Genomic DNA, 14,394 nt, shown 5'->3' on the forward strand with positions numbered 1-14,394 from the left:
TTTGGGGAAAAAATGGTAAGCTCGTTAGTTTATATGTTTAAGTGGGATTCTTCTTCCAATTTTTCATTTGGCTTTTTGCATTTTGATCATTTCTGTTACACACTGGCATAGTAAAAAGCCAGCCAGCTAATCTGTTCATTGCATTTTATGGTTGCAAGGCTCTGAATATTGGATATGAATGTTTGATGGACTGAAATTAGGCTTTGCATTATCAGTATTTTTAAGTATTCTTCCTTTTTATAAAACCACTTATTTCTGTCCTCTTAATGTAAACATTTTGAATATGTGAAAATTACATTTACTTGACTCAAACAGGGTATTTAAAAGCATTTAGATGTGTTTGCATTCAGAGAGGATTTGTGCAAAGTACAGATTTCCTATGTTTACAAGGAAATGCAGGGTGAGCATCCCAAATCCAAAAATTCAAAATCCAAAATGCTCCAGTGGGTATTTCCATTGAGCATCATGTTGGTGCTCAGAAAGTTTCGGGTTTTCACTCGAAGGAGATGCTCATTGAAGCATTTCAGATTTTGGATTTTTGGATTTGGGATGCTCAGCTGGTAAGTACAATGTAAATATTCCAAAATTTGGGGAAAAATATTCTGAAATCCGGAACACTTCTGATCCCATGCATTTTGGATAACGGATACTCATCTTGTCAAGTATCTTCTTTGATAAGGAGACTCATTTATCTAATGATTCTACATAATTATATCATTTGAAAATATGGATTTATTGGTGATATTATATAATTGTTCATTATACTGCCCAGTGTGATTCCTGTAAAGTTACATGTTGATATGACATAGAACAATATCTTTTTAAATTTTAGTTTATTTTATTATTTATTTTTTTGAGATGGAGTCTCGCTCTGTTGCCCAGGCTGGAGGGCAATGGCACGATCTTGGCTCAGTGCTACTTCCGCCTCCCGGGTTCAAGCAATTCTCCCACCTCAGTCTTCTGAGTAGCTGGGATTACAGGCACCCACCATCACGCCCAGCTAATTTTTGTATTTTTGTAGAGATGGAGTTTCACCATGTTGCCCAGGTTGGTCTTGAACTCCTGACCTCAAGTGATCCATCTGCCCCGGCCTACCAAAGTGCTGAGATTATAGGCATGAACCACTGAGCCTGGCCAGAACAATATCTAAAATAGTGGTTCTTTGTGGTTTGGGAGTGGTACTGTTTCAGAATTTAGTGAACGCTATGGATCATCTTAGCCAAAAAATACATGTACATAAACTTTACACACAATTTCAGGGGTTAATGGACTCTACCTTCCTCTCCATTCTACCAAGCTAAGAAACCAATGACAACTTTACAGAGTGGCATGGAAGTGTCTACCTTTCCTCTCATTCTTTGCCTTGTTTCAGAGAGGATTTATGATGCCTTGTTAAGATGCATACAGTAGGCGGGGCTGGGTGGCTCACACCTGTAATCCCAGCACTGTGGGAGGCAGAGGCAGGTGGATCACCTGAGGTCAGGAGTTTGAGATCAGCCTGGCCAATGTGGCGAAACCTTCTTTCTGCTAAAAATACAGAAAATTAGCCAGGCCTGGTGGTGCGCACTTGTAATCCCAGCTACTCAGGAAGCTGAGGCAGGAGAATCTCTTGAACTCAGTAGACAGAGGTTGCAGTGAGCTGAGATCATGCCATTGCACTCCAGCCTGGGTGACAGAACGAGACTCCGTCTCCAAAAAAAAAAAAAACAGATGCATACAATATAGCAAAATAAGTAAATTAATAAAACAAGAAAAATGAGCCTAGAGGAAAATATGATTAGGAAGGTAGTATAGAACCAAGATTTTAGGTTAGAACAATAAAACTTTATACTAGCAAAAGCTTTTTATTACATTTTGTATAATTATATCATTCTTAAACTTCAGAAAATTCTTGCCAATATCAGGAAATATGTAATTATATTTTGGCTTAAACTATAGAGGCATTAATTGAGACTACAAAGTAAACTTTTTTATGAAATGAAGTCCTCTCTGAAATAAGTTACAAATAACCATTTATAAACTAGATTTATTATACAAAATTTCTGACTAGCTTACATCAAATTCTATCTGACAAACCTCCTGTTTTTGTAAGTAAAGGTGTACAGCCACACCCATCTGTTTAGTTATATCAGTGGCTGCTTTTGCACTGTGATGGCAGGGTTGAGTGGTTGTAGCTGAGACCGTGTGCCCTGCAGAGTCTAAAATATTTCCTCTCTGGCCCCTTATGGAAAGTTTGCTAACTCTTGACATACGTTATATATTAGTGAATATTCTTATTTGAAAGCACATGCACATTTCATTGCTTCTGCACTTAGCATCACATCTCCCCATTTTCTCATAGTAGACTCATTTTTCTCTGTGTTTGTAATGATTAGTTTGTGTAAATTATTCTCTGTATTGTGTACATGATGCACCTTATTTTGTCTGCATTATTTTCCGTACCTTCCTCCTGTCTTTCCCTCACTTGCTTCTTCCTGTGTCATTCTGATCTTTATTAAAGCTTCCCAACTTTTTGGTCGCCTAGTGATACTCCATTGTATAATCTGGAACCCTGTGAACCATTGCCGTTTGATGTGGCGCGATTCCGAGGCCTGACGGCTTCTGTGCTGCTGGACCTAACGTATCTGACTGGCATTCACGAAGACATGGGGAAACAGAGCACCAAGCGACATGAGAAGAAACACCGACATGAATCCGAGGAGAAAGGGGATGTTGAGCAGAAACCTGAGAGTGAATCCGCTTTAGATATGAGAACAGGCCTAACATCTGATGATGTCAAAAGTCAGGGTACCACAAGCTCCAAATCAGAAAATGAAATTGCTTCATTTTCTTTAGATTCAACACTGCCAAGTGTGGAATCCCAACATCAAATAACAGAAGGGAAAAGAAAAAATCATGAACATGTGTCCAAAAACCATGACGTAGCCCAGTCAGAAATCAGAGCAGTCCAGCTGTCCTATCTTTACCTCGGTGCTATGAAATCACTTAGTGCCCTTCTTGGCTGTAGTAAATATGCTGAGCTGTTGCTGATACCAAAAGTTCTGGCTGAAAACGGCCACAACTCAGACTGTGCAAGTTCTCCAGTTGTTCATGAAGACGTGGAGATGCGAGCAGCCCTGCAGTTCTTGATGCGACACATGGTGAAGCGAGCAGTCATGCGGTCACCCATAAAGAGAGCATTGGGATTAGCTGATCTTGAACGAGCTCAAGCCATGATCTATAAATTAGTGGTTCATGGGCTTTTGGAAGACCAGTTTGGGGGCAAAATTAAGCAAGGTATGTTATCTGATTTTTTTTTTTTTTTTTTTTTTTTTGCTATTGTGCTGTTGAGATTATGTTCATAATTGTTAGAAGTGATACATTCTGTAAGTGATTTGTAAAAAAAAATTTTGGTCAAAGCAATTTTCACATCACTTTTTCTTTAAGGAAAACAGTTCTTTTTTGTTATTTTTGTATTAGTAATCTTCTGTCTATAATTTTGCTATTTTACACCTGCACCACTGTTAGGACACAGCAATTATTACTACATTTTGTAAAACAAAACTTAATTCATACCAAAAAATGTATTTATTGATCTGACTCAAAATACATAGTATTCTGGCAAGCGCAGTGGCTCACGCCTATAATCCCAGCACTTTGGGAGGCCGAGGCAGACAGATCACTTGAGGCCAGGAGTGCCTGGCCAACATGGCGAAACCCTGTCTCTACTAAAAATACAAAAATTTACTGGGCATAGTGGCACGTGCCTTTAATCCCAGCTACTCAGGAAGCTGAGATAGTAGAATCTCTTGAACCCGGGAGACAGAGTTACAATGAGCCAAGATTGTGCCATTGCATTCAAGCCTGGGTGGCTGAGCGAGACCCTGTCTCAAAAAAACAAACAAAAGCGAAATAAAATACATGGTATTCTGGTATCTTCTCAGAGACATTTTAAAGGAAATTAATTAAAGTCTCTACTTTCATAGACTGCATATTGCATGTTAAAAAAAAAAGAGCCCCTGTTTTATCTTGTGTCCTCACATTTGGGGAGAATGTGAATTGAGAAATAAAAATGAGATTCATTCAGTAAATGTTTATTGAGTGCCTACTATGTGTTGGGTACTTTCTTAGGTTCTGGAGAGGCAGCAGTTAAAACAAAGTCCCTTGCCTTCATGGAGTTTATATTGTTTTTCCTTCTCCCCCTTCTTCTTTCCCTTTTTGCTTATTCCTTTTCTTCTTGACTTAGCTTAGACAGTAAGGAGAGAGAGAGAGAGAGAGAGAGAGGAGAGAGAGAGAGAGAGAGAGAGAGAGAGATACATGGTGTACGTAAGTAGGAATGTTAAGATCATGATGATTATGAGGTAGCGTGGCTTTTTATCAAACTTAATAGAATTACTTGTCTTTGTAGCAACTCATATTTTAGTTATGTTTATTTGTAGGCTTCCTTAACAGATTAAAATATACGTATATATGTATAAATACTTCGTAAACTTTTAGACATGTTAACTAAGTGGGTTTTTTAATGAAATTGTCCTTTTTAAATCGTGAAGTTTCTATCTAGGTTTTTGCTCTTCTTGTATTTACATGCCTTTATCTTTGCCTATTTGTAGATTAAAGATAGGCATCAAAATGAAAGTGTGAAGGAAACACAGTTTTAATGATTGGATACCTTAGAGAACCTCTTGTCAGATCTTACAACCAAAAGTGAGACTTTTTTTGTTTTTAAGAGAACCCACTTCTCTAAAAACAGAAATGTATAATTACAAGGGCTCATTACAATACTGCCTGTAGAGTCTGGAACTAATGAGTACAATAGTGAATACAAAGATGTACATATGTAAGAATATTTTTTTCTGTCAATCTTTCATAGAAATTGATGCTTGTGAAATATATTTAGAAACTTTTAAATTAAAAAGGTAGAAGTTTTTTATTCCCACTGTTATTTTTGAAAAAACAAATCCTTACTACTTTCTTAACCTTTATTTTGGTTTCTAGAGATTGATCAACAAGCCGAAGAAAGTGACCCTGCCCAGCAGGCACAGACACCGGTTACTACTAGCCCATCAGCCTCAAGCACGACCTCCTTTATGAGCAGCTCTCTGGAGGACACCACAACTGCCACCACTCCAGTCACTGACACAGAAACAGTGCCTGCATCCGAGTCCCCTGGAGTGATGCCTCTTAGTCTTCTCAGGTAGAGAAGTTGACCTTTAATGTCTGCCATACTGATGCCTGTGTTTCTGAAGGCACAGTTGTCCTCTTACGAATAGTATGCCCAGCTGAATCTTGGTGTTCTAGAGCTAGAAAGAACCTAAGAGATCATATAGTCAAGCTCATTTTACTGAAGTTGGAAATGTCCCTCAGAAGTTTAATAACTTACCCAAAATCTCACAGCCAATTAGTGGTGATCCCAGGTCTAATCAACTGTGGTGCTGACCAGCAAGTACTCTAACATTCTCTCTCTTACCATGATCTTTTTTTTCCCCTAAGTTTTTGAGTATTTTTTTCCTCAAAAAGTAAATACTTGTATTTTATTCTTTTTTTAAAAAAATTTTTATTTATTTATTATTTTTGACAGAGCCTTGCTCTGTTGTCCAGGCTGGAGTGCAGTGGCGCGATCTTGGCTCACTGCAAGCTCTGCCTCCCAAGTTCACGCCATTCTCCCACTTCAGCCTCCCAAGTAGCTGGGACTACAGGCGCCATCCACCATGCCCGGCTAATTTTTTTGTATTTTTAGTAGAGATGGGATTTCACTGTGTTAGCCAGGTTGGTCTTGGTCTCCTGACCTCATGATCCACCTGCCTCGGCCTCCCAAAGTGCTGGGATTACGGGCATGAGCCACCATGCCCAGCCTGTATTTTTATTCTTAAAAAAATTTCAAGCAACTCTGCTTTTCAAACAAAAGAGCATGTCTTATGATGCTTCTTCAGCCAACTCTATTTTAATAAGTTTGTAAATTTCAAGTGATGCTTACTTACTTAAATTTATTTTTGCTTTAATTTGCCAGATGTATACACAAATGAAAACTTTTGAGAGAAGAACCTTCAGGGAGAGACTGTTTTGTGAGCTCTCTTAACTATGACTTAAGTGAAATAAGGGAAGCAGAATGGTTAGCCTCCCTTTTTTTTCTTTCCACTCTTTCCTTAGTTGAGAAAACATTATGATTCCCACTGTGTAGACTGACATCTTAAATAGTGGAACAGGGTAATGTCTATTACAGTGATTCTCAATTTTTGGTGTGCCCAAGAACCACCTAGGAAACTTTTTAAAGCTCTAGGGCTGTATCCCTTAGCAAGTCTGATTCAGTAGGTCTGGTGGGGCTCATAGTTTACATTTTAATTAAGTTTCCCTAGTGATTCTGATGTAGTGGCTTCAGTGTACACTTTGAGAATTACTGCTGTGGTCTTGTGCAGGAGTACAATCCTAGTACCATTTTCAGTCCCCACATACCTCCTACTTCTTAGCTCTCTCACTGGAATAACAGTTTCAGGAGGTGCGTCTGTTCAAGGAATAAGGAAGATAGAGGAATAATAGGTCATTCTTTTCTCTCTCTCTCTCTTTTTTTTTTTTTTTAAAGAGACAGCGTCTCACTCTGTCACTGAGATTGGACTACAGTGGCACAGTCATAGTTCATTGCAGCCTCAAAGTCTTCTAGGTTCAAGCCATCCTCCTGCCTCAGCCTCCTGAGGAGCTGGGACTACAAGTGTACCACCATACCTGGCTAATTTTTTTTTTTTTTTTTTTGAGACAAAGTTTTGCTCTTGTTGCCCAGGCTGGAGTGTAATGGCATGATCTCGGCTCACAGCAACCTCAGCCTCCTGGGTTCAAGCAATTCTCTTGCCTCAGCCCCCTGAGTAGTTAGGATTATAGGCCTGTGCCACCACGCCCGGCTAACTTTTTGTATTTTTAGTAGAGATGGGGTTTCTCCATGTTGGTCAGGTTGGTTTCGAACTCCCAACCTCAGGGGATCCACCCACCTTGGCTTCCCAAAGTGCTGAAATTACAGATGTGAGCCACCATGCCTGGCCCCTGGCTAATTTTTAAAAATTTTTTTGTAGAGATGGGATCTTGCTTTGTTGCCCAGGCTTGTCTTGAACTCCTGGCCTCAAGTGATCCTCTGGCCTCAACCACCTAAAGTATGCTGGTATTACAGGTGTGAGCCACCATGCTTGCCTGATAGGACATTCTAATATGGTTTTTAATCCCTTTGGCAATTACGGAATTCAAGGCGTCCACACAAAATCAGTAGCATCAATGACTCTTGTAACCTTTTTAGCTCTTACTAGTGTGGGCATGGGATTCAGTGGTAAAATCATGCCCCCTTGCTCCCATAGGCATTCACCAGGACTTTTGACTTCTCATTTCTTCTGTTTTAATTTCCCTGCTATTGGCTGGGACTTCATTAGAGTTGTACTTGGCTCTTACTGGGCAGACATCATTTAGTAGAGGAAAAACCAGGGAACTGCTGCTTCCTGTGTGTATACCATTGTATTACTGACTTGGTAGACAGTACATTTTTGATACTTAGAAAGTTCCTAGTTCTTTTGGACAAATCTGAGGAGCAGTCAGTGTGGATCTTCCTGGACTTTATTGTCTAACCACTGTCCACATTTCTCAACTGAAGAGGGGTTCTCCCCCCATACCTTTCCCCGACTGTGCTCCACATTCTCAACTGAAGAGGGGCTGCCCCGCTGTACTTGTCCCTGACTCTGCAGCTGGCATATCATTCATGTACTGTTTTGCAGTTGTGCTAGGTAACTAAACAGTTACCTTTTCTTTCCATAACTTGCCTGTAAACCATTACTTTCAATCCACGTGACTAATTTCATGACTAGCTTGTGAGTTTATATTAATATTTAAAAGTAACTGCAGGTTACCTATATTTAAAAGCCTTCTTTGCACTCTAACTATGTATACCAAAATACCCCTCTCATCTTGGTATTATAATCGAAGGAAAGCTCCGTGAAGGCAGGCATTTTTCATCTATTTTGCTAATGGCTATATTTCCCCCATCTGCTGTGTTGCTGGCATTTTGCTGAAAGAATCATAAGGTTTTATTACATTTATACTGAAAGTGCCATATGAGATAATCGTTTTTAAAATTGAGGAGTTTTTCTCCCCACCCTCCATTAAATTATAGCTAACCTGTTTAGTCTTCCAGGTTGCATATTCTTCATTAAACTATAGCTGACCTGTTAAGTCTTCCAGGTTGCATATTCTTCTATAAGAAGATTGTGATATGTATTATTTTGTAAATTGGATTTTTATGCTAACCACTGTTATTTTCTTAAAGGCAAATGTTCTCCAGTTACCCAACTACCACTGTACTTCCCACACGTCGGGCACAGACTCCTCCAATATCATCGTTACCCACCTCTCCTTCTGATGAAGTAGGAAGGAGGCAAAGTTTAACTTCTCCTGATTCCCAGTCAGCAAGGCCAGCTAACCGCACAGGTGTGTGTGCTGATATGCATTATGACATCCAAAAGTTGGCATCCCAGATGTGTGGGACTTCATTATGTGGGCATTTTGTTTTGTCTTCACAGAAGGTAAAATAGTGATTTTAATGAAGGGGAACTGCCCCTTTAAACTGAGCTATCATCTTCATTTTGAAGCTGTGGATTGAATTATGGCCATTTGGGAGAGAGATGATGTGCTGTACATTTGTCATATCAACTCCTCATTTTTCCCAATCTAGCCATTTTTAGTGTTGTAAATTTCCCTCTAAGTACTGCTTTAACTGCAACCCACACATTTTGAAATGCTGTGTTTTCATTTTCATTTAAAGTACTTTCTAATTTGCCTTTGATGTCTTCTTTGCCCTCTGGACTATTTCAAAGTATGTTATTTAGTTTTCAAATATTTGGGCGATTTTCTAGGTATCTTTTTATTATTGCTTTCTAATTTTATTATCATCAGAGAACATATCTTATATAATTTGAATCACTTTAAATTTATTGAGACTTGTCTTATAGCCTAGAATATCATCTGTTTTGGTAAATATTCCAAGTGCATTTTGAAAATATGTGTATTGTGCTGTTGTTGAGTGTTCTAAAATTGTTTAGCAGGCTCAAATTGGCTGATAGTGTTGTCCAAGTCTTCTTTATCGTTACTGATTTTTTTGTCTACTTGTTCTGTCAATTATTTACAGAGTGTTGTTGAAATCTGTGATGATAGCAGTGGATTTTTCTATTTCCTCTTTTCAGTTCTTGTTTCATACATTTCAAAGCTCTGTGTGTAGGTTCATAAACATTTAGGATTCTTATATACTTTTAATGAATAGACCTTTTGTTATTATGAAATGCCTTTATCCTTGGTGATATTTTTTTGTCCTGAAATCTGCTTTGTTTGATGTTATTATAGCCACTCATGCTTTTTAAAAATTGTTAGGATGGTTTATCTTTACTCATCATTTTACTTCTAATCCATTTGTGTCTTTATATTTAAAATGGGTAAAGTCAGCATGTGTTAGTTAGGTCTTGCTTTCTTTTTTTTTTTAGGAGGCAGCCTCTTGCTCTGTCCCCCAGGCTAGACTGATCTTGGGTCACTGTAGCGTCAACCTCTTGGGCTCAAGCAATTCTCCCACCTCAGCTTCCCAAGTAGCTGGGACTACAGGTGCACGCCACCACACCCAGCTAATTTCTGTATTTTTTTTTTTTGTAGAGACGGGGTCTTACCATGTTGCCCAGGCTGGTCTCAAACTCCTGGCCTCAAGGGAGTCTTGCTTATTTTAATCCAGTCTGCTGTTCTCCACCTTTTAATTGGAGTGTTTATGCCTTTTACATTTAATGTGATCGTTGATATGGTTGGATTTAAATCCACCTTTTTTCTATTTTGTTCCACCTGTTTTTTGTTCTCTTTTTCTTTTCTACTTTCTTTGAATTAAATGAGTTTTATTATTCCATTTTATCTCCTTTGTTGGCTTATTATCTATACAGTTGACCCTTGAACATTGCAGGGGTTGGAGCACCAACCCCCTGAACAGTTGAAAATCTTTATATAACTTTTGACTCCATAAAGATGAGAAAATATATTTACCATTCATTAAGTGGAAGTGGATCCTCATAAAAGTCTTCATTATAATCATATTCCCATTGAGTAGGCTGGGAAAAGGAGAGACTAGTCTTGCTCTCCCAGGAGTGGCAGAGGCAGAAGAAAATCCACGTATAAGTGGATCCAAGCAGCACAAACCCATGTTGTTCAAGGGTCAACTGTACTTTGTTTTATATTTTTAGAGATTACCTTCTGGTTTATAGTATACATCTTTAATTATCAGAGTCTACCTTAAAGTGGTATTGTATCACTTCATACATAGTTAAAATAATAATTTTACCACAGGATGATTTTATTTTCCTTTTCTCATCATTTATACTTTTGTTATCATACGTTTCACTTTTACACATGTTATAAGCTCCATAATAAATTATTATTTGTTTTGGATAGTTTTTATAGCTATATCTTCTAATTCATTCATCTTTTCTTCTGCAGTGTCTAATGTTCTGTTAATCTCCAGTGTATTTTTCTGTTCAGACGCTGTAGTTTTCATCGGTAGACATTTGATTTGTTTTGTTTTTAAATCTCATCTTCCATGTCTATTTCACATGTTCAGTCTTTCCTCTGACTTACTGAATATGTGGAATAATAGTTGATTCTCATTAGCAATAGTTATGTTCTAAAAGGTCATTATGGACACTGAATTAGCAAATACTGAACCGTTGCTCCTAGGAGAAGTAGAGGATTAAGTTCCTGTGAACTCCTAGTTACATTTCTGTCGTCTGATCAGTATACTGTATAATCTCGTTTTATGCATCCTTCTATTTAAAGATACCACAATTAACATATACTGTTTATTCACTAACAGTGAGCTCATGGCCACTAACACTATAGCTCATCATGAATGAAGGTTATCTAACATATATATTTTCTCCATAAGGCACATTACAGCTTCCTTGTGCTTAGAAACACTAGACAACACTTTAGCACTATGCCTGGGGCCATTTTAATCAGGGAAATCACCAACCAAAAGCACAAAAATGCAAAGAATGTAGCACTAAATAGACTGTGAAAAGGACCCTTGTTTTTCACATAAGAGCTGAAACATGAAGGCAGAGCATCACCTTGTTGGACCTTAGCTGTGAACACATGTGTTGAGGGACTAAACTTTTTAGTCCCTCTGCATATGTCACAAATGACTACAAAAGTACATGAGTATTGATTTTGAGATTACAAATAAATTTTATTGAGTACACAAATTTGCAAATATGGAACTTAGATGAGGAGTGGGATATTTACATATTCTTAGAGTACCTCTACACAAATCTTTACTAAGTATAACATAAATGGATGTTAGTAAAACTGGGATTACAGGTGTGAGCCACAGTGCCCAGCCACATATTCTGAGTAGAGGAAAATTTCATTAAACTTGGACAATACTAGGAAATTGAGGACTATGAAGACACTTTTTACTCATGGTATCTAGTAATATTTAGGTTCTTATTTCTCTTCCTTTTGTCTCAGCGTTGTCAGACCCAAGCAGTAGACTTTCAACTTCTCCTCCTCCTCCAGCAATTGCAGTTCCCTTGCTGGAAATGGGGTTCTCTCTTCGGCAGATTGCCAAAGCCATGGAAGCTACAGGTACGATAAGTTTTTATGTATCAGTGTATACAGATATGAGAAGTCCTAGCTTATTAAAGACAACATAATTTTTAAGAGGCTATGAAACTTGGTAAGATTTTTAACACTATATTTTGTTACAAGAGCATCATAGCAAACACTCTTAAACTGGTAACATAAAGACCTAATTCTTTGCTCAAAGTCAGCATCAGACTGTTTTTCCCCTGTATAGGTGCTCGGGGAGAGGCTGATGCCCAGAATATCACTGTCCTTGCCATGTGGATGATAGAGCACCCTGGGCATGAGGATGAAGAGGAGCCCCAGTCGGGTAGCACAGCAGACTCCAGGCATGGAGCAGCCGTTCTAGGCAGTGGCGGGAAGTCAAATGATCCCTGTTACTTGCAGTCACCTGGAGACATACCATCAGCTGATGCTGCTGAAATGGAGGAAGGTTTTAGTGAAAGGTGAAATTCCAGTTCCTGTACTTTTGTTCCATGTGTTATAAATTTCAGAGCCCCATTTATTATATATCCCTTCATAAATGCTTCTAATTGTATGTAAAGTTGATAAATATAGTTATATGAAAAGATGGGCATTTTAGTTACAAGTTTATATTTCTGTGAAGGGTAGAAGTGATATGACAAGTTTTGATTTGAACAGGTGTTTTCATGCCAGAAGGAATTTCAAAATTTTTGTATAAAATTGTACTGAAAAAGGAAACAAGTTTATTTTGAAGTAAACATGCTAATAAAATAATTTTATCTCATACAAGTGATATTAAATCGAGCATTCATTTTAATATTGGACCTTGATTTAATGTATTTGATAGAATTGAACTTTTTTTTCTTTTCTTTTTTTTTTTTTTTTTTTTTGAGACGGAGTCTCACTCTGTCGCCAGGCTGGAGTGCTGTGGCACGATGTTGGCTCACTGCAAGTTCCACCTCCCCGGTTCAAGCAATTTCCTGCCTCAGCCTCCCAAGTAGCTGGGACTATAGGCACCTGCCACCATGCCCAGCTCATTTTTTGTGTTTTTAGTAGAGACAGGGTTTCACCGTGTTGGCCAGGATGGTCTCAAACTCCAGCCCTCGTGATCCACCCGCCTCAGCCTCCCAAAGTGCTGGGATTACAGGCATGAGCCACTGCCTGTCGTAGAATTGGACTTTTAACTCTTCTCTGTGTAATATTTATATTTTCATCTCTTGTATAGTTTTCAATATCTGGTAGAAGATGCCTCTTTAAGTGTAAAAAGATTTCTGTGATAATGCCTATCCTAAAATGAGATGTAGTAGAATATCTTACAAATTCTCCCTAAAAATCTTTTTTCCTTCATCACTTCTTATGACTTTAGATCTTTATTTTTCATTTTAACTATGGAGCCATATAGTAACCAAGGCTTGTGTCCTGTGTGGCATGCAAGCTTTTTCCAACAAGCTCAGTGAATATTTTCATAACATATTTCGAAATACCTGTTTTTCCTAGGCAAGGATTCTCAGTCATTTCAAATTTTAAGTATTTAATCATTTAGAATTTAGTTACGGTCATATTTGATCTCATTTAAATTTTTTTTTTTTTTTTTTTTTTTTTTGAGACAGAGTCTCGCTCTGCCCCCAGGCTGGAGTGCAGTGGCCGGATCTCAGCTCACTGCAAGCTCCGCCTCCCGGGTTCACGCCATTCTCCTGCCTCAGCCTCCCGAGTAGCTGGGACTACAGGCGCCCGCCACCTCGCCCGGCTAATTTTTTGTATTTTTAGTAGAGACGGGGTTTCACCGTGTTAGCCAGGATGGTTTCGATCTCCTGACCTCGTGATCTGCCCGTCTTGGCCTCCCAAAGTGCTGGGATTACAGGCTTGAGCCACCGCGCCCGGCCGATCTCATTTAAATTTGAGCTGCATTAAACATCATTTTGTTGTTGGCAGAATTCAAAATCAGATAAAGTTATTGCTCAGGTCACAGGAAATGATATATGTATAATTGAACTGTACAGGGATAAAGATGTGTTTCACATTTTATCATAAACATATTTTATTCTCAGTGAGAATAAAGTAACACCACAAGTAAGCTTATACCTATGCTTTCTTTTCATAATGGTTTTTAAAAATTTGTGTTGCTTTCTTACTTGCACTTGTAGCCCTGATAATTTGGATCATACAGAGAATGCAGCTTCTGGAAGTGGACCATCAGCTAGAGGTCGCTCAGCAGTAACGAGAAGGCACAAGTTTGACTTAGCTGCTCGCACATTGCTAGCAAGAGCAGGTAATTGTATGTTTCATAACCTTTTTTTTGTGAAAGATCTTACTTTGAAAGCAATATAAAGGCACATTAAAGAAGATGCAAACTAATGATACTAAGTGCTCAGTCCCTCCACATTAACAGAACAGCTATTTGGATATCATTTTCTATGCATTTACATAATTTTATTTAAATCATAGCATACATTCATAGGCTTATTTTAAGTTCCCCCGGGTGCAGAAGTCTATATTGGCCACTTGTAGATTTTGAGAAATTATATAAATGCTCTTCCTTCTGCTCTCAGTCAATTATAATTTAAGAAGTGATGATGTGTGTTTAATATTTAGCATCAGTGGTAAGAAGGAGCTGGAAAGGGCACTGTGCCAAAAAAAAGTAGGCACTGGCTTTTCAGATGTACTACTCTGTGGATGTTAGGGCTTCACTGCTAGGTAAGGACCAGATTCCCTCATTACATTAGTAAAGTCTAGGATTATGTTCTGGGCGTGTAAAATATAAATTATAAGGAATATATTTTCCAGATCAAAAACTTGAATATGTGATTTGTCAAAACAGAA

General features: G+C 38.3%; 1 protein-coding gene across 8 annotated transcripts in view; it reads left to right on the forward strand.

Annotated features, from left to right (window-relative positions):
- HERC1 (HECT and RLD domain containing E3 ubiquitin protein ligase family member 1) overlaps nucleotides 1–14,394 on the forward strand; it is a 233,966-nt gene that overhangs the window by 168,250 nt on the left and 51,322 nt on the right. For 7 of the 8 annotated variants that reach the window (XM_030930058.1, XM_030930064.1, XM_030930063.1 and 4 more), the window contains exons 38-43: nucleotides 2,501–3,276; nucleotides 4,975–5,173; nucleotides 8,273–8,433; nucleotides 11,497–11,613; nucleotides 11,825–12,056; nucleotides 13,719–13,843. In XM_030930058.1, the coding sequence (XP_030785918.1) occupies nucleotides 2,501–3,276; nucleotides 4,975–5,173; nucleotides 8,273–8,433; nucleotides 11,497–11,613; nucleotides 11,825–12,056; nucleotides 13,719–13,843 (1,610 nt within the window). The remainder of the gene's footprint in view (nucleotides 1–2,500; nucleotides 3,277–4,974; nucleotides 5,174–8,272; nucleotides 8,434–11,496; nucleotides 11,614–11,824; nucleotides 12,057–13,718; nucleotides 13,844–14,394) is intronic. The other variant, XM_030930061.1, reaches the window with a different exon arrangement.

This window comes from Rhinopithecus roxellana, chromosome 5 (assembly GCF_007565055.1).
Source record: "Rhinopithecus roxellana isolate Shanxi Qingling chromosome 5, ASM756505v1, whole genome shotgun sequence".
NCBI classification, from domain to species: domain Eukaryota; kingdom Metazoa; phylum Chordata; class Mammalia; order Primates; family Cercopithecidae; genus Rhinopithecus; species Rhinopithecus roxellana.